The 25,265-nt window shown below is 36.2% G+C and overlaps 2 protein-coding genes across 2 annotated transcripts; one reads left to right on the forward strand and one right to left on the reverse strand.

Annotated features, from left to right (window-relative positions):
- Positions 1 to 684: 684 nt before the first annotated feature.
- Positions 685 to 2,124, forward strand: LOC131431858 (large ribosomal subunit protein mL45). Its single transcript, XM_058597768.1, has 2 exons — positions 685 to 1,041; positions 1,094 to 2,124. The coding sequence occupies exons 1-2, from the start codon at positions 994 to 996 to the stop codon at positions 2,045 to 2,047; spliced, it is 1,002 nt and encodes a 333-aa protein (XP_058453751.1). The 5' UTR covers positions 685 to 993; the 3' UTR covers positions 2,048 to 2,124.
- A 7,273-nt stretch (positions 2,125 to 9,397) lies between these two features.
- On the reverse strand, positions 9,398 to 21,839 carry LOC131427885 (V-type proton ATPase subunit E). The gene is made up of 6 exons (XM_058591452.1): positions 21,686 to 21,839; positions 21,518 to 21,581; positions 12,111 to 12,323; positions 11,906 to 12,037; positions 11,646 to 11,840; positions 9,398 to 11,574 (listed from the first exon to the last, which is right to left on the reverse strand). Exons 2-6 carry the CDS (start codon positions 21,548 to 21,550, stop codon positions 11,467 to 11,469), a joined length of 681 nt encoding a protein of 226 aa, XP_058447435.1. The 5' UTR covers positions 21,551 to 21,581; positions 21,686 to 21,839; the 3' UTR covers positions 9,398 to 11,466.
- Positions 21,840 to 25,265: the final 3,426 nt, after the last annotated feature.

Raw genomic sequence — 25,265 nt, forward strand, 5'->3', positions numbered from 1 at the left:
TCATATTATGTAGAGTTGAGTTGTGTAAACAAAGAGGAACCAAAGACATCATATTAACAAGATATCCAGCTCTCACATTTCCCGAACAAATCTTTGGCAACATCCTTTTTGGCGAGTATGGCGTCCTCAGGCGAGTCCGCATCGAATCTCGTTCATAGAAGTAGGGGAGAGAAATGTCCAATTCGTACGCGCAAAAAAAGCAGCACTGCGCACCCATACAATTGACATGACATGTTGAATGAGACGCCGTGCGATGGCGTTGCTGAACTGAAGATTCATTTCGCTCCAAGCTGACAGGGTCTGGAGGAACTGTCACTATGTCTAAGGGCCTTTTGAATAATCAACCGAGAATTCTTCTGAAATCTTGATATCAGCATTAAAAGTAATCTCGGAGACGAAGAAAATCTGTCTGAACGATTTTTGCTACTTTTTTCTCGTGTATGATAAAACATGGAAAATCTTCAGAAATCTGTAAATTTAGATTAGATTAATTTGATTACGAACGTGCTTTTGCGCCTCTGTATTTCATTTTAACATCAATCTGTTCCATTGGAGCACGATTCGTCCGATGTTCGAAATTACTGGGATGTTGTTTTTGAATCGTTTAGCGAGACCCTGTAGTGTTCGAAATTGAATTATGTCAGTGTTATTTCAACCGATTCAACATTTGACATTACGGTCATAACATAATTTCTGTGGTCAGCTGGAATTTATAGTGCACCTTTTACAATCGTCTTATTTAAATCGAATAAAATATTTTGGAATTGCTTCGTGAATTATGACTTTGATCAACTTCTCATACTAAGCCAAAGGACAACATTCTTTTCTAAATGAACCATTTCAAGAAAGTTGAAGCTAGAGATTTATCAGTGAATACAATGAACAAAATTATAAGGATCTTTTCAGTTAAGTCTTTTTGAAAAGATATACTTGGTTTTAATAAAACCTTCAACATTATCAGAACGAGTTGCTCATTGAAACAACACAAAAGTCATGGCATCAATTTCTGTCATCAGTCGATTAGGAATAAAATTCCTTCAGGTAAGATGATGCCATATGCTAAAAACAAAACCTTATCACCAATTATTTTTAGCTCCCGCAACCAGGATTTCTGATACCATGTCTAAACAATGTCGTCGCTCAGCAGCAAGTTCGACACCGCCGTACCAAACATTGGGATCCAAAGTGGAAAAGATTGCGTAAAGCTAAATTTGTAAAAATTGACATTCCCAATTTAAACGAACGAGCCGAAGATCTTAGCCAGGAGCAGGTGAAATCAAAAATGAAGGAAAAAGGTTTACTTCCTCCACGACCATGGTTGGAACGTCCGTTTTATATCAGTTGTACCGGTGGAATTTTTGAGCCCTACGTTCCTCCGGAAGGCGATGGTAAAATGTCGGCCATCTCAAAAGAAGGTGCTAAGCAAAAGTTCGAGCTGATCGAAAAGAAAACTAAATCAATGATGGCTATTCGGAAGATTCGAAACTATGATGAAGATTTCGAAAGTCCAGAATTTGCTTCATTTGCGCAGGATATTTACATCAATGCCCACAGCACATTGGCGGAAAAAAACAAATACAAACTTCGCGAGATGGTCACGGAGCGGGCTTATCCTGAGCTAATGCATAACATAGCCGATAAAACTATCCACTGGTCATTTTTGAAGTCCTTGGAACCACCTCGAGTGGTTCATGCTCGCGTTACTGATGTGATTACCAAAGAAAACCTTTTCGCCCAGGTAACCGTGCGGTTTCATACACAGCAGAAGCTAGCTATTTACGATCGCTTCGGCAGATTGATGCACGGGAGCGAAACCATTGCCAAGGATTGTTTGGAATATGTTGTGTTTGAAAAGCATTTGTCCAACGAGTACGGTGTTTGGCGCTTGCACGAGAAAATAATCCCCGATTGGATGCCTCCAAAGTCTCCGGCCTTTACCACGTACAGAATGGATGATGAACCTCCAGCAAAAAAACCGGAAGATAGCAAAGATATAGCAACTACTGACGCATCGGAAGGTGATAAGGTTGCTACGGTTACTGCTTGAATATTAACGTAAAATGTTCAAAACTCGATAGCTGCAATTAAATAACAAGTAAATCGGAAGCTATGTTTTCACAGGTAGTTCTTTGTTCCTTTTTTCGTAGTCCTTGGAAGTGTGGCTGCAGTAACATGAGAGTCCCAGTCGTTCATGTAAATGCTCCTTTGAACTATTTTTGACATACGTCCTTTTATCCATCACCCTCATAAATGACACCTGTGACAGGTGTTTGGTTCTGCCTACGGTAGAGTTATTGCGTCCTTGTTCGTTCGCACCCTCTCATTTTGCTACTACCGCGGAAAGTGATAGCAACTAACGTCGGTCATCATAAGGCACATATTGAGGCATGATATAGGGACTTGTGAGTGACGATTGACCATTTGACGACTTGACGACTGACCTTAGCTCTCGTGTAGTCTTTGCAGAAACATTCTAAGAACGAACGAAAGAACTAGTTATTTTGATTGAACTTGCTAGTTCTGAACGGTTTTGCCCATCACTAGTTTCAATGATACACACCCTAGCAGCCACGTATACTGAAGGATCTGTTGTAAGCAACTCAAGAATCGTGGAATCTTTAGAACAACTTGGTTATAGATATGGTATAATAAACCAGATCTGAACGCTTCAGTTGTATTCTTCTCAGCCGGTCGCCTATACACGGAAAAGACGTAAATTACCAATTTCCAATATTATAGTTTTTGTTTCCAGTTTCAACTGTCTCGTTCCAAAAATTTTTTAGCATACGACTGCAATTATAGGTTCATAAGTAGTAAAGTGAGGTAGGGGGTGCGAACAAACCAGATATAAGATCCAGGTTCGAAACTGACTCGATTTTCAGTTTAATGACGTGGAAACTAGATTAGGGGCTGGTTTCAAACAAACGATTTGACTGAAATTAGGTTGGAAACTGGGTTTGGTTTGGCATGAAACGAAAACGATATTAGATTCTTTTGTTTTTATAGTTTGCTATTGAATTCCATTTTGATCCGAAACTCTGAACCAAAACCAATTAAATCTTACCAAAGATACAGTAGTCCATGAAATTTCCAAGGCGTATAAAAGTGTTACTTTTAATTGTGAGCCAAAAACACTCGAAATGTGCCAGCTTCAGGAATCAGAAATGTATAATATCATTAACTAAGCCCCAATTTAGGAGTCTACAGATACTCTGAGGTTGTTTGAGTTGAATATAGGCAAAGACATAATATTCACAAGATAACCAGTTGTCACGTTTCTCAAACAAATCGCAACATCCTTTTTCACCACCAAGGCGCCCTCAGGCGAGTCCGCATCGAATATTGTACATACAAGTAGGTAATAAAAATGTCCAATTCGTGCGCGAAAATAGTAGCACTGCGCACCTATACAATTGACATGAAATGTTCAATGTGATGCCGTGCGATGGAGTTGCTGAACTGACAATTGATTTCGCTCCAAGCTGACAGGGTCTGATATCGGTCTAACTTCGAAGGATATTAGACTTCGATGGTTTTACCCGCACTGGTTGAACCATCTCGATTTCAAAAAAATAATTTTTAAATATGGAAAAACAGACATGGACATTTATTGAACAAAATAATTGTACTGCGAAATGATGGAAATTATTCATGTGCTGCGGACATGCAATCTCTTGAGCTGTCGAAACAAATCTTCGTGATATGATCCTTGCACATAGGTTCATGACAAGCCAAGCCTTTGAAGTAAGTTTTGCAATTTAAATTACGTAGGAACAAGACGCATCGCTTCTATTTCGACATCTTTTGACGTGAATACGTCTTACTTTACTATGTGGCGCCTTTTCAAAATTTGATCGGTACAAAAATGGGCAAAAGTTAATCGTGAATATCTCGAGCTGTATTAAACCAGACCCTGTCCGCTTGCAGCAAAATCAATCTTCATTTCAGCAACGCTATCGCACGGCATCACATTCAACATGTCATGTCAATTGTATGGGTTCACAGTGCTGCTATTTTGGCGCGGTCGAATTTAACATTTCTGTCTCCTACTTCTTTTAGGTTTTTTACCGTCACTGCTAACCTCAATCGGATGAACACATTTTGACAGTTCAGCAGTACTGTTTGTAAACAGATTTTTTTGTTTGTTTGTCTGTTGACAAATTGCATGAGAGCATTTACGGTCCATATCGCCTAAATAAAGTATTGAAACATTTGCTCACGATTTGATACGGTTTGTTTTTGAGATTTATTAAATAAAAGTGACTATTGGCAAAGTGTAAAGACAATTGTTTGAAACGTGTTCTTCGATTTTTGTTTAAGTTTGTTTGTAAACAGTACCGCTGAACTGTCAAGGATGAATTTTTGTTTATTCGTGACGTCACGATAAAAAATTCAATGTACGAGATTCGATGCGGATTCATCTGAGGGCGTAATACTCGCAAAAAAGGATGTTGCCAATGATTTGTTCTGAAAATATGAGAGCTTGTTATTTTAAACAGTTTTCTATAGCGGCGAAGAAAAAAATGAAAATAATCTGAATTGGGCTTAAAATTGTTCTACCGTTGGATCATTGCAATCTGTTGATACAAAAGATGAGGAGGTTTTATGCCTGCTGGAGAGAGAGAGAGAGAGAGATTGCTATATTTCATCTCCATCGGGCTTTTCCCTGCTCCGCAAATAAACAAATAAATAAACAAATGAAGACAAATAAGACTTGTGTCTTTCAATAGATGCCATGATCCTACAAAAGAAAATCGAGCCTTGTAAGTTGGAAACAACATTTAAGTCTTGCCAATTATGCAGTAGTCCATAAAATAAGCTTACGAGACGTATAAAAGTGTTACGTTTAATTGTGATCCAAAAACTAATGTTTAAATAGTATGCATCGAACCAATCGAAGAAAGTGCTCGATTTCGGGACCCTTAGGGTCCTTAGCCTCTTTACCATGCGACTTACCTACCAGACCGGACCTAATCCGATTATCATCCCTTTGCCTCGTTGCAAAGAGATTATAGGGTAACAGAGGTATTTTGGCCCACTTTAGGATTGATTTTATTTTGGCCCACTTTGTAAAAATATCCACCAAATGTTGCAATATCTTTGAAAACCCCTTCCGCAATATGTCATTGAATGTGATTAGCTTCAAATTGATGCAACATGGGTTACTTAACATCGATTAAATCCATAAAGTTTGTTAGGTGGGCCAATATATTTGAAGTGGAAAAAATAGCTCTGTTACCCTAGTCGGATAACAAAAATGGTAGCAATCGATGAAAAATATTTCGATAACTATAATCTCTCGAAATTATTGTGTCTTATTTACCAAAAAGTCGAAAAGGTATATAAGAATATACCTGATATCACATCCAGTGGCGTACCGAGGAAATTTGGCGCCCGGGGTAAAATAAGAGGTTTGCCGCCCATCGTTGGTTTAGTGAGTAAAAAAAAACAACGCTGAAGAATTTGTTTGCCGCCCCCCTAAAAACGTTGCGCCCGGGGCGAATGCCCCCTTCGCCCCCCTCTAGATACGCGCAGAGAAAAATATTGTAAAAATAACTTAATTTATGTTCCATGCAACGATTTTTTTATTGGAATAGTAACAAAAGAAAATCTGGTTTAATATAAAAAAAATGTTGCTTGAAACCACAAAACATGATAATCATTTTTTCTCAGTGGTTAGTTTGTTCCAATCAGAGATGCCAGATATTTTCATAGAAAATCTGTATTTCTCAGTATAACAAATCTGTATTTATCTGTATTCACTAATTGTATGAAATTTCTACAATAAAATGATGATGGTTCATTAGGTTATGGTTATAGAATGGTAGGTCAATGAACATTTATTCTTCATATCTTCGTCATTGTGCATAAGTCATTGTTGCGCTCACAGGAATATTCAACGACGACGTTTTCGGTCTTTTGTTAGCATTCGACTTTCGGCCATTTATATTTCAGCTTTTTTTTATTCGGCCTTCTATGATTCGACCTTTTGAAGTGCTGCCGTTTGAATATGTTGACGTCATAAGTTGAGATGGAATTCCAACGTTCAATATGCAACATCAAATCAGGTCATACAACTCTCAGTCTGACAATAAAGTTTCATGATGCCATGACTTCCTTGAATATCAGTTCAAATTATAATATAAATGTTTTTCAGTGTTCATTACTTGGCTCATCATCAAATATTTGCACAAAATATTTCCATTTTAATTTGTGATTTGTCCGTTGATTAATAAACTTTTACCTCATCATTGCAATCAAATACTAATAGATAGCTCAGACGGAAAAATTTATTTTTTTCTTTCTTACTTTTTGTGAAATCTGTATTAAGTTTAGGGAATCTGTACAAAATCTGTATTCTGTACTAAGTCTGTATGTGCATGTGAAAATCTGTATAATACAGATTAATCTCTATGAATGACATCGCTGGTTCCAAGCGACATTTTGATAAAAACAACAAATATTTTACTTGTGCGTTCCTGTCAATTTGTTACCAAACAATTTCACGGAAAATTTGATTTTTTTTTATTTAAAAGATATTTCTATTCAGGCCTATTTGCGTACAAGCTTTACGTGGCCGAATTAGCCGATTTTTTAAATAAAGAATTTTTTGAAGTGGATCTCGTTGTCAGGAGAAGAGCTTCCATTTCCCTCCTGCGAGGGTTGAGGGGCACTTTGTTCGTGGCTCGTCTCGTCCTCCATTGCCGCATCGGTGGTTTTGTTGTTGATTTCCGTCTTCTTTTGGTTTTCCTTGTTGTTCGCAGTCTTGGGCTCGTTGCTAGTTGCTGTAGAAGCGACACTGTACATTGGTTGCAGTTGTTGGTTGGTTTAATGGTAAAACAGAAGTACTACGCTCACTAGTTTTCGTTGTTGAACGGTTGATCTTGTCTTTGGTTGAAAATGTTCTTTTCGCAGTTTCAGTGCAAGGTTTACCGTAGTGTGCAGGTTGTTCACAAAACTGACATGTAACGAGCTGATTTTCATAGGTAATCAGCGTTTTACACGGATGTGTCCCACCTTGACCACAAATGATGTAAGATGGAATTGCCTTACGTAGTTGCATACGTACCACTCGCACGCCATTCCGGATACCGGAAAAAAAATTCCGCCATACTTCTCTTTCGATGGAAAGAACTTCACCGTACTGCGACATGATTTCCCGAACGGACTGATCGCTGGTCTGCGGGGGAAGGTCATGCACGCGTACTTGTATGGCATTGTCCACCATGTGCACAGGAATTTTGTATTTAATGTTGTCACACTCAACGCTGTGCACCTCGTTGTTAACCGAAGCGAATGCAATTGCATCGCTTTCACGTTTAAACATAATGTACCACAGTTAGACGCCTTGTTGAATTGAATCTCAGTTACATTATTAGGGTCTAGATGCATTCGTTCTTTAAGTAAGATTTCAATTTCATTTGCTACTGGTCCAACTTTGCAACGCTTGAAATCTATACAAATTGAATTTGGTCTTGTTGGCCAAGTTTCAGGCTTTGTTAAATCGTATTTGACCATTCCGTACACTCTATTGTTCACTGCACTGTATTGCCTTTGTTTCTTTTGCTTCGACCGCAAACGATTTTCGAATGTGTTGGGTGAGATGCGAGCACGAACTGTTTGAAAATTTTGTTTTCAATGAACGAACTCTAAATAACGTTAATAATTGTAGTGTTTTAAATTCACAAACTTTTTAGTTGAAATATATTATTTTAAATTTAGCTAATTCTACTAACGCTTTTGTTTATTAAAATCATACATACCTTGTAAATTAGTTTGAAAGAAATCATCTCATTCTTAAAAACATACAAACATGTTTTTAAAAATGAAATGATTTCTTCCAAACTAATTTACAAGGTAGTTTTCGATACTACTGTTATTTCGATTTATATTCGTGTTCAAATGACTAAAAACAATCATTTTTTTCTGAAATTTATTAGGACATTAAGCCATTTTGTCATTGCTATTGCTAGACGATCGAATTATTCACATACCACAATCAAGACCTGGGTTTTTAATTTTTATAGCATCCAAAGATCGATCGGTGCTCCATCAATCCGGTCAAGATAATTTTTGTAAAGAAAATGTGTTATGTAATGTTACGCAATTTTAAAAGACATTAATTATCAATACATACACTTGAATTGTCGAAACCTCCTAGGAAATGAGAGAAGCAGATAAAATTTCACGCGTATAAACTTTATTCCTTGGGAGAAACAGAATTATTCTGGTTTGGTTTGAATTAGGTTTTTCATGAACATGACATAACCTCACAAAATGAACAGAATGAACTTTTTTTGACAGTCGATGTGTATTTGTTTACAGTTTAAAAGTTCATCAGAGGCTCATCGTTTGAATGTAAAAATTGCAAGTCGCCTCACACCAGTGATGACCGAGCTGCTCTATACCTGCAGTGTGTGCCTATTAAGCTCGTGTGTTGTGCTTTTCAAACCAGACTCATGAGCGTGTGCTATTTGTGTAGTCCACCTACTGACAAGAGACAATACAAGAGCGGACACTGTGTGCTTAAAAATTATATTATATATAATTATAAAATAAGATTATATTTATATAAAGAAAAAAACCGACTTATATAAAGAAAAAAACCGACACTGAAGTCAGCACATGAGCTAGCACATGAGCCAGCTCACGAGCTAGCTCCCCATTCCAGCTCATGAGCCAGCATCGCGAAGCATACGATTCTTGATCTAGTAGCAATACGGCACATGAGCGTGTGCTTCAGACTTCGTGTGCGTGTTTTTGAAAAGGTACAGCACACGGACTGTATGAGAGCTGGTTCGTGTGCTGGCCATCACTGCCTCACACTAAACAGATTTATACATATATCGGTCCTTGATGCTGGAAACACATACAGGGCAATCTTATTAGTTCTTTTAACTGTGGAACACGTTTTTAACAGGCACTTTTTCGTCATTTTTCAATTTTTAATTTGCAGTCGCAAAACAAAACAAACACACGGCAGCTGTCAAAAATGAATTTGATTCTTCGACAGTTCATTTGTGTGCAATATTTTGATTTTGATTGCTGTGTCCATTGTTAATTACATTCCACAAAAGGAATGTAATGCCAAGACTTTGCTTACAAATGAGATGAAATAGGGAGCCCTTACCCAACTAGCTACATAAATCAAATATAAAAAATTTGTTTTGTTTTTCTAAACCATGCTCTATTTCTCTGTGTGTAGTTAAACTCCGTCGAATCAATGAAAGCCAGGTCAAGAGCTCTTGATTTTCAATTTTCGAGATGTTGACCGTACAGGTGGTAAATTTCTCATTTATTATTATTAATATCATTTATTTTACCCCGGCTTTAACCTTCTGGTCGTTCGCCGGGGGTGAATTTCTCATATTTTCTATTAAACAAATGAACAATTCGCTTGCTCCAGGGTTGGCTCTTCCCCCCATACCCTTGTTTTTCTGTATTTTTGTTAATTTTTGTCCTGTTTCATAGATTTTACACAGCTGGTTCTCATTTTCCATACATAGTAGTTCCATTGAATATGTGTTGTTATGTTATTATTTTGTTACCGTGTTCATGTGCTGGTTGGTTCATATTGTACTGTTCGTGAGTGATTTCAATTCAATGCACTATCTGCTCGTTACTGGTTCCTTTTATATAGTAGCTCTCTATGGTATTTCTTCAAATATAGCATCAACTTCATCTACATAATTCAGAAAGGGTCACAAATCTATTGTTGGAGTACCTTTAACATTTTTTTCTCTCTCTATAAACGATACTAACCAGTCCAAACGATACATGATTGTGAAAATGTGTTTAAGACTTATATATTTTATGTAGATAATTGATTCCACGAAAAGCGTCTCCCAAGCTATAGCTTTGTTTGTAGTTAAGCCATATCGTTTTAATGATGTATTATTGATCAATATATTTCTTGAAATTTACTATTATATCCATTATGATTACAACAATACCTATATATTAATTACACATTATCCTCTATTTATATACTTTTCTGTTGCCAGAATTATCATATATTAAGTCTAGTTATTTCATGTTTTAAATTTGATTTCAGGGAAAATTTAATCAAAAATTAATAAAGAACGCAAACAGCGGCAATAACGATTTAACAGAAATAAAACAAATCGCATGTTTTGTGCCTATTTCCCTTTGATTCGATTTCCGGCCAACAGATGACGTAACGTTGGCAAGATGTAATGAAAATATTTCTTGTATGTTCCCAAACACAGACACACACACCGACTAAAGGGTGGTACTGGAAACGACACTCACCCACCCATTTACGAGTGTAGTTATTCCATAAAAAACGAACAGTTTTCGCAGCTTCCGATAGACCTGTCATTGTTTTGACGTTCAGCAAATGACACAATCTGGAGGAAATTTGGTGCAAGCAAAACAAGATGCTGTGACACGGTCTTAGAAGGCGAATTTACTGTTCTTTTTATGTTTGATTACTCCATGGATTACTACCGAAATGACGTTTGACATGAATTCAATAACATTAAAACAGCGGATTCGAATCAAAGGCCGTCAGGTGCGATCAAACGGAGAAATGTGATTGTTTTTCACGGGTGTAAATAAAGTTTGTTCAAGCTCATGCATTGTATTTGTTTTTTGTTTCTTTCACTAAAGTTAAACTTCTTGGCAACTTTCTTCACATGATTCGATGAAGCAACACAGGATGTGCTGCTGCCAAGTAAAGCCGACAAAGGAATGTATTTTTGATTCTACTTTTTTCTGTTGTAGGACAATTACGTGACTTCAATGCGAGCATGAGGTGTACAACGGATTATCGTTTACGCTTGCAATTCACTAAATAACGATATTTGTGTCTAACACACACTAAAAATTTAACAAACTCTACACAAATTATGTTTGAAATATATATATATATATATATAAAAAACAAAGCATATGTAAACATCGATTGAAATAGTAAGTAATAGTTTTTTTTTCTTTCTTATATTACTCATAAAAGTGAACCTTTAACCAAAACCAACGGATGATCATCGAATGGCATAAAAATACCCCCCCCCGTGAAGGATGTTAATTCGAGGGGTGCGAAATAACAGTAAACGGTTGTATATAAAGATAATGAATGTTTGGCTAAACTTTGATCATATTGTGGTTAGGTTTGGTTCATATTTTTTGTTACAACTACGATTTTTTTTCTTTCTATTGGTGTATCTGTGTGGTATAGCGTAAACTTAGAACTGTGGTGGTTGGAACTGACCTCATCTCATCTTGTGGAGGAACATTAAAGCAGCAGATGGCTTGCCGAGCCACTCACGGACAATGAGTCGCAGCGTTTTCCTCCCCCACTGTGCATTGTTTCTCATTCACTAATTCATCGAAACTGTATACTAACTACACTACTAACCAGATGGTTTTTCCACGTCGGGTTAAAATTACGAAAATAAAGAAAACCGTGGGTTTGTGGTGAAGCGTCACAATGGCAGCAACTTTTTAATCGGTGAACTTGCGATTGATGTTACGACCGAACAATGCATTACGGATTGCAGGTATTAGCTGTTGGGCGATGAGCTCAAGCCGGGACTCCAGAGTGTTGGAGATCTATAAACGAATTTCCGTATAGTGGAATGCTTGATAAAAAAAACAACGCTTGCGTCCCCTCTCTCTCTTACCTTAATACGTCCCGTTTGAGTAATCAGGTCGATTCCACCGGTAGTGTCTGCAGGCAAGTATGTATCGGTGTCGAGAATCACAACCACATCCCTACCGGATGTTTTCTTGTAAGCCTCAACAGCCGACGGCAGAATATTCTGGATCAGTTGGGCATCGGCTTGTCGACCACGAACGAACACGTTGGTCTCCATGAGCTATTTGAAACGTAAGTATTCCAGTGAAACAAATCCAATACCTTAAGTAGTAATCCGTAACATACCTGTAGCAATCCCTGGGTAATGAGAGCGGAGAGCACCTCACCGTAGCGGGCCGGATCACGAGTTACCTCGCCTAGCCGACGCCTACATTCCTCGAGTACGCTGGCGACGTGATCTTCGCGTACTTTCAGTACCTAACGACCGAAGAATAAATCAAACCATTCGTCATAAATTCATGAAACAACAATTCGACATTTGGGAACGTACTTTCAGACGGGCCTGGTTCAGCATATTCGACGATTGGATCTTTTTCTGCAGTTCGACCTGCTTCTCCTTTTTCTCGTAGTACTCCATGATCTTCAGGCGCTGTTGCTGCACCAGCCGACCCTTTTCTATGTTGAATTCTTCCTCGGCCTTGGCATCGATTTCCTCTGCTTTTTCGTTGGCCTCCTGCTCGATGAAGGCCATCATGTGCTTGATCTGCGCAACGAACGAAACCGAACCGGAAGGAAAATGATTTAGTATATTTAAGATTACTTTCGGCTCTTAACAGGAATTTTCTAAGTTTACTCCAATGCAATAAGACATATAATGTTGTTTACATTCAGTTTTATAAAGAGTTGGATGCAATTCGATTCGCAAAAGACAATAACAATGGAGCACGAAAACATTAAGTACAACATTCCAGTATGTATGCAAGATAGTGCTATAGAAGTGCGTGTGCATGATCTTCCCTCAAGCGTCATCGATCCTTATATTCGCAAAACTATGTCCCAATACGGAGAGATTCTCTCTATAGAAAAAGAAAAGTGGAAGAACTTTTTTCCCGGTATTCTAAATGGCGTACGTTTGTTACGCATGCGCTTGAGGAGGCCTTTACCTTCTTATGTGACTTTCGGGCAGGATATAAGAATCACTTGTTACCTATGACAATCAGATGGCCACATGTCAATATTGCCAAAAAGCTGTTCACTACGGAAAGCCATGTAATAAACTGGCCAAGATGACAATTGCACCAAAGGAAAACGGTGCTTTCTTCACACCAACCCCAGAACACCTGTGACAGCCACCAACAACAATGAAGCATCCCCCTCAATGAAACCATCAGTATCCCCTATAGAACAAAGTACACCAGCTGCAGTTAACAACATACCCAATACCCGTGAAATAAGTAACGATTGTTCCGCCAATAACAGTATTGCCGAACCAATGGACGGGAGCGTGAATAGCGAACCAGTTTTCCCTTCACTCGCTAGATAATAGCGAAAGCGCTTCTCCTCCAAGGAAAAAAATTACAAGATTCAGCAAAAAAAATATTTTTGTCGTGAATACGACTTACTTTACTATGGGGCGCCTTTTCAAAATTTACCCTCTGAGAGAGTGATAAGTTTTTGATCGTGAATATCTCTTGTTGTATCTAACGAATCAACATAATTTCTGCTACAGGCCATCGGAAATATGATCACAATTTTATGATAAAATATTCAGTTGTGTGACATAATCCAAATAATTCAAAATTAAACTTTTCTGAAATGTTTAGTATAAACGAGTATCAAAGAGGATAATTCATAAGGCGCGTTTGCCTTTCTCGTATTTCTAAAGCTCATAGCTCAGTAATCTGTGAAATGATTTATATAATCTAACTACAAATAGAATCGAATTTTTTCAACTTAAACGTGTATAGCAACAGCATTGAAGTATTTCAATAGTACACTGTTGAAAAACCTGTCTCATTTGACCCATGTCAACAGAACGCGTTCTGAGGAAGAGAACAAAATATCTGCTGCTGTCCGAACAGTGCTTAATATCGTAGTGAGTTCCACAATTTGGTTCTTTTGAAAGGCAGGAATGAATCCCGTACAGCATCCTGATAGTTTCTTTCAATGAAATGCAAATCGACAATAAAATTCGATATGCTGCTGTTTTTATAGACGTTATCACCGCCCATTAGTTAAAAGGCTACAAACGAGATCACGTAAAAAGAAACCTCATAACAACAATTGGATCAGTTTGGATTCTATCGCCACTGCAAGCAGATGTATTGTGTGTCGTTTGCAAAGCTAGTTTCGCTTCCTACAAGAGCGATTACGTCACAGCTGCTAGTCGTTTGCATTGGTGAAAAAACAACGAAAAGAGGACAACGGTGGAGAGCATCACACAAAATCAACCGTTCTAAAAGTTTTCTAAAGAACTATTAGAATTTCTTGCTCGCAAATCGAAGGTAAATATCCTCAGTTTAGTGCACATCTAGAACAGTTTGATTAGATTTGTGCACTTTTCGCTGTGTGAAATTCACAGTAATCGAAATAAAGTGAAGCCTTCTTTGTTTTTGCAAAAAATGTGAAAAAGGAGAATGCTTGTATAATTCATACAATTGATCAATTAGTTGATATTCGGAAGTGTTAAGGAACATGTCAGTTGTTTTCGTATTCACGACATCCAGTTATGTCTTTGACATTACCCACCCACCTTTTTTTTTGTAAAACTGCCGCGTTAAGCTTAAGTGCAAAAGAGCCGAATAATAAAAAAATCTACAAGGATCAGGCCTATGGAGTTGTTCGAGCCATTTATGTGGAACAAGGCAACCAAAATTTCTAATGATCGACATTTTCAATTAATCGTCACACTTTGAATCCGCAAATGCACGAGAGTCTGCTTAGATTGATCTTTATTAGAAACCAGCACCGAACACGCGAACCCAGAATATAGACTCTATTTGTCGTGATTTGTATTTGTTTTGTAGCCGACGAAATTACATCAATAGCCCAAATGTATGCAATTATATGTTTGTACATGCTTGTGATACGGATATCGATATTTAAACTTCTCTTCGCCAAGCTTGTGTTCAAGTTTTGTATGCAAACAGTTATTTTTATAGCGTTTCTCTACCATTACTACCATTCTGCGATTTCGGTTGAAGCGATAAACTATTTCTCATTATCAATCGAGTTCATCTTATATAAATTAAAAAATAATCTTATGCACTCAAAATTTACCCTGGGATAGTCAATTTTTCAGGCGAAACGACATAACATGGGATTTCATCCAATCTTGCATGACATAAGATCAAAGCAGCTTCAAATCGTTTTATGGCACTTTTTGTCTTGCTGTCTAGCAACAACCTATCTCTAGCATGCTACACGTAGGACTGAAACGTTAGCTATAATTTTGCTTATATTTATAGCTTCGCTTTTGCATCGATTGACCAATCAGAGCGATGCTTTCCCCTTGATATATCGCTTACTCCTTCAAAACGGTCGACTATGGCAGAGAATTCGGTATGCCGGAGATTTTTTGCAGACAAAATAGGAAACTGCTAGCTATTAATCAATATTTCAATGATATACAATTAAAAATATATGGCTGTTAACATTCAAATCAATACGTAGAAATATTTCCTATCAAATGGTGACATAATATTAGTAATTGATACAAAATTGATTGAGCTGTAATTGTTCAAAACCTGACCACATTTCTACGTGTGTTTTTCTTGAGTTAATAATTTGTACCCCTATATAGAAAACAAAAATATGTTCCACATTAAAATTTATAAAAAAAATCGTTTTCCATGTAATGACCAATTTAACACACATAAGATTGGTAATGATGAAAAGACTTCATGAGTCAGTCTATATGAATACAACGTAGGTTTCGTGATCCAATTCTCACGTCTCCACACGAAAAATAAACTACAATTCATTTCTACTTAGTATTAGGTTTTTTACCGTCACTGCTAACCTCAATCGGATGAACACATTTTGACAATTCAGCGGTACTGTTTGTAAATAGACTTTTTTTGTTTGTGTTTGTTTGTCTGTTGACAAACGGATGAGAACGTTCACGGTCCATATCGCCTAAATAGTGTTTCAAAACATTTGTTAACGATTCGTTTCAGAGATTTATTGAATAAAAGTGGCTAGTTGTGAAGTGTAGAGATGATTGTTTGAGATGTGTTTCTCGATTTTGTTCAGACTTGTTTGTAAACAGTACCGTTGAACTGTTGAGGATGAATTCTTGTTCATTTGTGACGTCACGATAAAAAATCTAATTAGGTTTTTTACCGTCACTGCTAACCTCAATCGGATGAACACTTTTTGACAGTCCAGCAGTACTGTTTGTAAACAGAAATTTCTTTTGTTTGTTTATTGACAAATTGGATCAGACCATTTACGGTCCGTATCGTCTAAATAAAGTTTTTAAACATTTGTTCACAATTGAATACGGTTCGTTTTTGATATTTATTAAATAAAAGTGACTGGTTGAAAAGTGTAAAGATGATTGTTTTAGATGTGCTCTTCGATTTTTGTTTAAGCTTGTTTGTAAACAGTACCGCTGAACTGTCAAGGATGAATACTTGTTCATTTGTGTCGTCACGATAAAAAACCTAATAGAATCACAATTAGATTTTACATGACCAAGACATAACCTCACAAAATGAGCTTGAGCTTGAGCGACCACCCCTGGTTGCTACTCCGTTACTGATCGGGATTAGCTGAAATTGTACAGGGAGTTTCTAGATGATCCGACCTGGGACTGGTAAATCATCCTTCAATGTACATCTTCTGGTAATCCCAGAATTCAATGATCAGTACTGGCGCCGGCCAGGCCCGAACGTAGATCGTCTAAGGAATGGGAAGGGATGTTAGTCCAACACTTGTTGTTACTAGAGGCCGTATATACTACTGCGCACTCCACAAGTGTCACGGGAGGAGGATATTTGTTAGTAAAAATTTCAGTATTGGTATTATTCGCGCGCGGCTCAGTATGTTCCGGTTTCAAGATGCTCGGATGCACCACTAAACTCACTGATTTCCCGAGTGAACGTTTCAACAATATTCTATATTGAAGTCCCGGAAAGTCTTGATTCACAGCTCTTATTCGAGTAAACTGAAGAAAGATTTGAAACACTATCGCGAAACGAATAAAAACTTACCTATTTTTTATAAATGAAATTACGTGATACAAAATAAACGAGTGAATAGGATTTACACAAAATAGTTGATTCATTGCATTGACATATACAAAACAGTTGTTATTAAGTCATTTTAAATCACCAAATAAAGGTAAAAAGATTTCCAGCTTTATTATTTTAATTATTTAATAAAATTATTAATTGGTTATATTGGTTGATCTGGGCAGCCGGCTACCGAGAAAAATATTAATTTGTTGTTTGAAATAATAATATCAAGTGTGTTTTACTATGTATTCAATATACCGATATATGTTATCTCTATTATTAACTTTGTAATATCAACGGATTTGCGCAATAGTTATCAATTCAATTTATAATCCTGAAAGACAATCAATAACATGGAAGAAGAAAACATTCCAAATAAAACTAGACGGAAATTGATAGATTGAAACGAACGAAGCTAGACGGAAATTGATAGATTGAATGAAGAGATAATTTAGTAAAATAGAGTAATCAGAAGTGAAACATTGAAAATTTCTGATAACTGAAAGGAAAAAGAAACTCCAGCAATTGTCGCCTTTTACGACATGGAAGCAGGAACCCAGTGGATCTATTCTTGGTTCATTTTTTTCCGCCGGATTCCACACGGCATCTAGGCTGGTACTGTCCGGAGAGAGCTAATAGGTAATATCAATCTCCTAGTGGACCCCAGCCCCTTCCAAGACATAACCTCACAAAATGAACAGAATAAACTTTTTTTGACAGCCACCGGTGATTTGTTTACAGTTTAAAAGTTCATCAGATGTTCATCGTTTGAATTTAAACATTTCAAGTCGCCTCACACTAAACAGATTTATTCAAATATCACTCCTTGATGCTGGAAACGCATACGTGGCAACCTTTTTAGTTCTTTTCACTGTGGAACACATTTTTAAGGTGAAATGTAGCGGAATGCGAAAATCTCATTTTTGATCAATTATTCAAAAACTAGACCGATTTTCGAAAAACCAAAAACGCTTAAGTTTTCGAAATCAAATTTATCATAACTAAGTATTCTTAGAGTCCCGGGTTGGTGGTTCAAAGCATAGGACGCTGGTCATACAAGCCAGTTGTCGTATGTTCAAGCCCCGATCTGGAAGGATTCTTAGTGTCAGTAGGATCCATAGTACTAGCCATGCAATGATTCTGTACGCTAAGAATCGGCTGCGAAGTCTGTTCAAACAGAAAGGTCAAATTCCACAAAAGGAATGTAATGCCAAGACCTCGCTTTGCTAAGTATTTTTAGAATTTTGAAATTTTGCTTTGCCGAGCCGTAATTGGTTTTTGAAATGTATAAACGGTTACTGTTCCGTTCCACGGGAATGATTTTAGTACTGAAAAGTAGTGTTTGTAGCAGAATTTCACTAAGAATCTGAAAATGCAACTCAAAATTATAAAATTTTAGCTAAAACAACCGAAATTTGAAAAAGTTTACATAAACTTTTCCGCATGTTTTTATTGCTTGCGCGCTGCTGTTTCCTATTGAGGTGGTGTGAGAAATGCACGGTGGGCACGGTGGCATTATATCGTTAGCAAAAATGACATATCAAATAATGACGCGAATTTATGCAGTATTGGGTTTTGTGTTGAAATAAAAACGAGTTGAATACAATAAAATGGGTATTGTAAGAAATCGTTTATTTTCTAAGTAGCTGTCATTTATAATGCTAATAATGTCCAACTCTGTTGAGTTCAATGCATTGATGTTGCTGAAGCAATAATGCTTGGCTGTGTAATATCGTATAACAGGTATTATTTTAGATTGTAGCAATTTTTATAGCAAAACTATAACTTCATCATTGACAAGCTACTGAATGAATTACAAACCAAGTATTATCGTGATACAAACAATGTGATAAACATTGAAAAACAACAGGCATATACATGGTTAGCAAGTTGGTCAATACATACATATAACCTCATGTTAGTCATTCATAATTACTAAGAGTAATCACTAACAATAACGATTGAATTAGCATATATTCAAAGTGTGAAGGATTAAAAAATCCATTACGTCCAGTCTTTTTTATAAGCCAATATAACAAGAGGTTAGCCCACAGCGCTCAATCATTGAAAAAAGTTCTTGTTTCTATGTGTCCGTTTTTCTTGGTATGCTTTGTGCGACGGTTCGTTTATCTGAAGCGGATAAAATTTTGCGCGCATTTTATGACGCTACATTTCACCTTAACAGGTACATTTTCGTCATTTTTCAATTTTGAATTTGCAGTCGCGAACCAAAACAAACGACCGGCGGCTGTCAAAAATGAACTTGATTCCTCGGCAGTTCATTTGTGTCATCATCGTGTGAAACCTAATAATAACATACAACAACATTTCTTCCAATAGATTCAACATTTTGAAGCCGTTACCAGCTAAATGGTCAAGTCTTTTAGAATTTGTATCATTTGATGTATAATTCATCATCATCCGTCGTAAATGATTCAATCATTGGTCTACAGCGCAACTGTCGGAGCATCAAGTCTAAACATGATTCATTTAAAGTGTTATTTTACGGCCAACGATGTGATGAATTTGCTTTGTGTGAAATATGACTTACATCAAACATAACTTTCAATTTTAATGATTTTAACATTATTTGTCTTGATCTAGAGCTAAACTCTTCATACGGTGTAGTGAATTTAGCAATTCAATTAGATCACTGCTAACCTCAATCGGATGAACACATTTTGACAGTTCAGCAGTACTGTTTGTAAACAGAGATTTTTTTGTTTGTTTGTTGACAAATTGGATCAAATCATTTTCGGTCCATATCGCCTAAATTAAATTTTAAAAAATTTGTTCACGATTGAATACGGTTCGTTTTTGAGATTTATTAAATAAAAGTGATTAGTTATAAAGTGTAAAGATGAATGTTCTTCGATTTTTGTTTAAACTTGTTTGTAAACAGTACCGCTGAACTGTCAAGGATGAATGCTTGCTCTTCTGCATAGTTTCCTTAGTCTAGCAAGTTCAGCATTCCACCAAGGATTTCCTCTAGTAGCTCGCACAATCCGAAGTGGACAAGCCTGTTCATATGCTGCAACTATGAGTGAGTTTGTCTCACATTTTCCAAACCAATTGGCGTTTCAATTGTTGGTTTGTATCCGTAAAATCTAGTCGCCAAGCCCTCTTCATAGAGGTCCCAGTTTGTAGATTTGGGATTACGATATGTGATAATATCAAATTTAACGTTTGAATGATCAAAGAATATGTACTTATGATCAGATAACGAAGGTTCATCGGAGACGAGCCAATTTACCAACCTATGCGAAACTCTATCAGAGAAGAGAGTTACACCCAAAACCTCATCTCTTCCAGATCTCGCAAAAGTTGGACGATTTCCTACATTGACTATGTGCAGGTTTGTACTGCTCACAAATTCCATCATATCAGAGCCTCTCGAATTTATATCTGTGCTGCCCCAAATGATATGGTGAGCATTTATACCACTGCCGATTATAAGCGGTAGATAACTTTTGCAGGAGTACAGCCTTTTTAAAGTAATCGCTTGACTATCCTCCTTGCAACCTCCACTTAAACTCAACATTAGGAATTTTAATCATTTAGGTATCGAGGCATCAATCAGAAAGTAGCAAATTTTATTTCAAGTAGAATCAGGTGATGTAATACTCGACTCGATGAATATCTGATATTTCTAGGAAAGATAGCCCAGATTGTTGCTGTTGTTGTCGTTTATTAGCGGCTTTTACCACATGTGGATCGTTCGCCGCATTAGCCTAGATCCTTTCTTACACAAAGAATTATCCTTGAGTCTTCTCCCAATAATGATCCTAATAATAGTATTTTTTTTCCTGTTACAGGACTCAAAGCTGTTAGTTTGCAAAAACCCTTGCTAGATTGCATTGGATGAGTTGTCCATTTGAACTGTTAAGATGGGCATCGAATTCTCTATGGAGAAAAAAGAGCTGGTTGTCTTTCCAAGGAAACATGATCTCGCTTAACTTCAGATCCAGATAATTGCAATTCATATCTAGCCAGAGTTAGATATTACTGTTTAATTCATTTATTAATATGAATTTATTTACATATTTCTTATATGATTTTTTTTTAAATTCAAGTTGTCATGTTTATTGAATGCATTGGAAACGTGCCTCAATAACATGGCGATGCTCTTTTACACATTACGCTACGATGGTAGTGGTCATGTGACACTTTTGTTTTCACTCGAACCCGTGCCGAATGAACTAATTGGTAAAAGTTTCTACTGCGAATAGTAAACGCATTCAGTCATTTGATTCAAAGAATAAAACAATCGTTTCGAACAAAACAGTAAAACGGCACAAGTTCGTGGCTTTATAATTTCCCAGCTGTTTTTCATTGCATTGCTTTTATCTTTTATTAGTTAAAAATGGCCTCACACATACACACGGTGGCGATGTCATTCATTTCACATGACGAGTCCCGTGACCAGCAAAGTATGTGGAAACTGCTTTTTTCGGAAGATATCTATTTGATTTGCACTTTTTGCAAGCCTGCACGATAAAATAAAATACATTTTATATTCACTGATCAGGTTATCAACTTCGATGGTGCTCTTCGTTGAGAAAACCGTGATTCTCACTAGTTTTCTGGGAAACCCGTTCACAATATGACCACTTTTGCAAGAAGTTTTTATGCAAATAAGCGAAGATATCCCGGGGCAGGAGTGCATGTTACGCAACGATTACATCCTAAATTAACCAGTTCCGAAGATATCACTCACCTGCTTCTGGACATCTGCGTCGCTGAGGGCCATTTTGCCAGCGGAATTAATGGAATTTGTTCAACTGAAAATAGAACGATTTATGAAATTTGTTGCAGTGGACTTTTCGTTACCAAAATTGAAAATAGGGGAATAGTTGTAACAGAAGGGATTAACAAAAATTCTTACCGGAGAGAAATGAAGTTCACTAATTGCTGCTGTTATTGCAACTCCGCTCGTCGGCTGCTCTTATCCACTACTAAAAAGGTAGCTCCTTGCTAGTAATTTGACGTGCTTAGTAGTCAATGATGGGCGAAAGAAAAATATCTCACATGACAGATTTGCGAAGTGAGAATGAAATATTTTTATGAGAGAAACAACTTCTCTCTGAATTGCTGTGACAGCTGTTCTTTGACAACGTTGAGCCCAAGGGAAAAACTATGGTCGAATGGAAGAATGTATTTTCTCCAGCAGCGTTGCCATACGGATAGCGGCCTTGAAATAAAAATTATTTTTCAAGGGTTGAATTAATTCCGATTCCAGTTGAGAAGTAAGTCTTGTGATGAAAATTCACTTATATTACAACATCAAAATTCTTCGAAATGCACATTATTCTTTTTAATGCAAACAAGAGATGATACATCCACATGCATCTCTACAAAATATTAACGCAGCTTAGTAACAAAGTTTTTTCTGTCAACTTGAATGTTTTATTGCTTAGACTTTTCTCTACTCTAATTTGAATTTTGCTATTTAAGTTCTTACTAGTAAGGTTCAAAACGGGAACTCTTTTTCCCTTTGGTATTAAATAAAATGAGTGATAAAAAGTTACTGACTAGTTTTGGCACAGTGTTCATCATTTTTTCATCGTGAATTTGCAGCAATAGTCAACTTTTGTCATTGAAAAGTGATAGATTTTATTCATATAATATTACGACACACTATTTTTTACAAATTTATTTATATTTCGAATTACATGTTAATGTTTTTTTTTAATTTTTATTAAATCCAATATTTCCTTATTGAATTACAATATTTTGAGCAGGCAAGTGAGCAGGCATTGTTCGAGTGAAATAGGCGAAATCATAAATGCGATAAATTATTTGCTATTGATCTCATTTTATCTATAGTATTCAAATTAGTAAATAAAAGTCCTCGTTGGTCTATCGCTATTATCAATAGCTTCTTCTGATTAGACACAATGTACTTTTTTCCTGGAACAGAAGAATTATTAGGAATGTGTTTTACACCTAATACATTCAACATCTGTAGACATTAGGATTATTTAGAGAGAAAAATGCTTTGAGTCTTCTTTCTTACGTCATTTCTTCCCTGACAAATAGTTTCAATGTTCACATTTCAAATACATGGAGTTACAACCCGAATAAAAAATACTGTTGAAAAACAATACGATTTGCTGTTACAAAACGTGCCACAATTTTGCTTTGACCATTGAAAAATATTTTAATGTATTGTTATACACTATTCAATCAATTGTGAAATTGATTTCTACAATAGAATGTATAGGTTGTTAAGTATCGTAACAATTCAAATCATAAAGATTTCTCATACATGTTTTCTTGGAAAACAATAAAATGTACAGTTTACATATTGTTTGAAACACCACGTGTACAATAAATTCAATTGTAGAATCGTAGGAACAATATATTGAATCGTTGGAAATGAAAAAAATCTTGTCAAGATACAATAAAATTTATTGTAATCCATATATCTAATTGTGAATAAATTGTTTATGCTGTAAAATCAATGGTTTATTTTTTTACGGGAAGCTATTACTCCTAAAATAATAGGTTGAATTAGAAATTAATAGGTTGATAAGTTGACTTACCATCTTTCAATCTTACGAAGTGTGTGTGTGTTTAATTAGCAGATTCGAGCATGACTGGTTTAGGATTTCTAATGAAAATGAAATCTCACTGATTGCTGTCAATAATATTATTATACGTGTTGTCATAGCAGTAACCATACTACACATGCAGTATGCTGAAAAACTATTCATGAATATTCATGAAAAGTATAGATAAATTGATGATATACCTAAAAAGATCTGAAAAACGAGATTTACTTTTCATATTCTAATAATATTGGAAAAAATGACGCGCACGAGAATAAAGTTAAGCGCAGTTGAGTAAAACGCTAGCATATTTATCATTAGACACAGTGAAATGAATTACTGTCATCCCCCTCGTTATTTTTGTCATTTTTAATGATGACTAATGTCGTTTTCGCTTGATACCAAACCTAACCCAGTTTCCACCCTAACTGCTGTCAAACCGTTTGTTTGAAGCTAGTTTCGAACCTAGTTTTAACGTTGTTGAACTGAAAATCGAGTCAGTTTCGAACCTGGTTGTTATATCAGGTTTGCTCAAACCGCCGTTGCTAAGCGCGAAAACAACACAGTTTCGTGAAAAGTGTTTGTTTGAAGAAACTACCCTGGGTCAGTTTCAGTGTTCTCAAGCGAAAACGACATAAGTAAAGATATTTGAAATTTGCATAGAAAACTCGTCAATACTACACCATACACGTTCATTAAAATGATATTTATTTTTATAATAATGACACTTTTAATGATTGTGTAAGGTCCGCTGATGATTATGTACATTTATCAGAAAAATTTCGGTTGTTTAAAATCACGAAACGATTAGTTTCCCATCGAACCTAAATAATAATTGTTTCAATTGAGATATCGCAGATTCAAACAAAATATGCTAGTTTTAAACTAAAATATGATTGTTTTTTATTGTTTAAAAAAATCATTGGTTGAATCGAATCTGAAGTGCTATTGTCACTATATCAACGAAAATTCGTTAGCATTACTTGGAATGTATTTATTTTTCACAATACTATTTTCAGCGTGTAGGTTAATACCAGTTCTAATTATTGAGGTGAATAAACCGAAAACATATCTCTTGGTTAAACAACATATTGCATGATATTTCACAGTTTACAGCAAATCGAGCTTCACTGTATGAAAGTGTGCTGATTCATTTTATGCTTAGTTTCTTCTTTGTTCGTTGTCAATTTGGTGAGCAGCGTCATCAGTTCAAGATTACGTTAATATTTGAAAATACTTTTTATTAACTTTTAATTGGCTGCCTTGCTTGTGCAAGTGGCTAAGGAAATGCACCCAGCTCCAACTTTGAATGCGATAGTCAATTAATAAATTGTTCCGTGTGTTGTTCTCATATCGGTTGTAATAGATTAAATAAAAAGCGACATATTTTGTAATATTATTGTTTCGTATAATCAACTCGATAACACGACTTTTTTTTGTAAAAATTAGAAGAGAAATAATTTGTTTTATAATCTATTACATCATATCGATCACAAAGCAAAATATTCGCTTGTGAGAAATTCGGACAATCGACAGAAACCTGGCTGCTGTCAAAATTGCCCATGCGAAATTGTGTCATTCTCTTACCGGACGTGTCTTACTGATTCGCTCTTCCTCTTAATATTCTTCAGTCCTGCATGTAAAAATAACGCTGGCTGTTTTGAGAAAACAATATGTATTAACAGTGAGTTTCTTGTAAAACGAAGGAAAAAAAATATATAAGCCACCTGAGTTTGATTGAATTATGTTCATGTTTATTTATTTATCATTTATTGAAAGTACATTATACTAGCAGTTCACTCATTTTTATCACAGATTTGTCTAGAAGTTCCTCTAGCAGATTCAGTCCTCTATCCAGAATTTATGCCTCGTGAAGTCCCTTGCAAACATTTCCGGGGCTGACAAAAAATAACT

The sequence above is a fragment of the Malaya genurostris genome, chromosome 2 (assembly GCF_030247185.1).
Source record: "Malaya genurostris strain Urasoe2022 chromosome 2, Malgen_1.1, whole genome shotgun sequence".
NCBI lineage: Eukaryota > Metazoa > Arthropoda > Insecta > Diptera > Culicidae > Malaya > Malaya genurostris.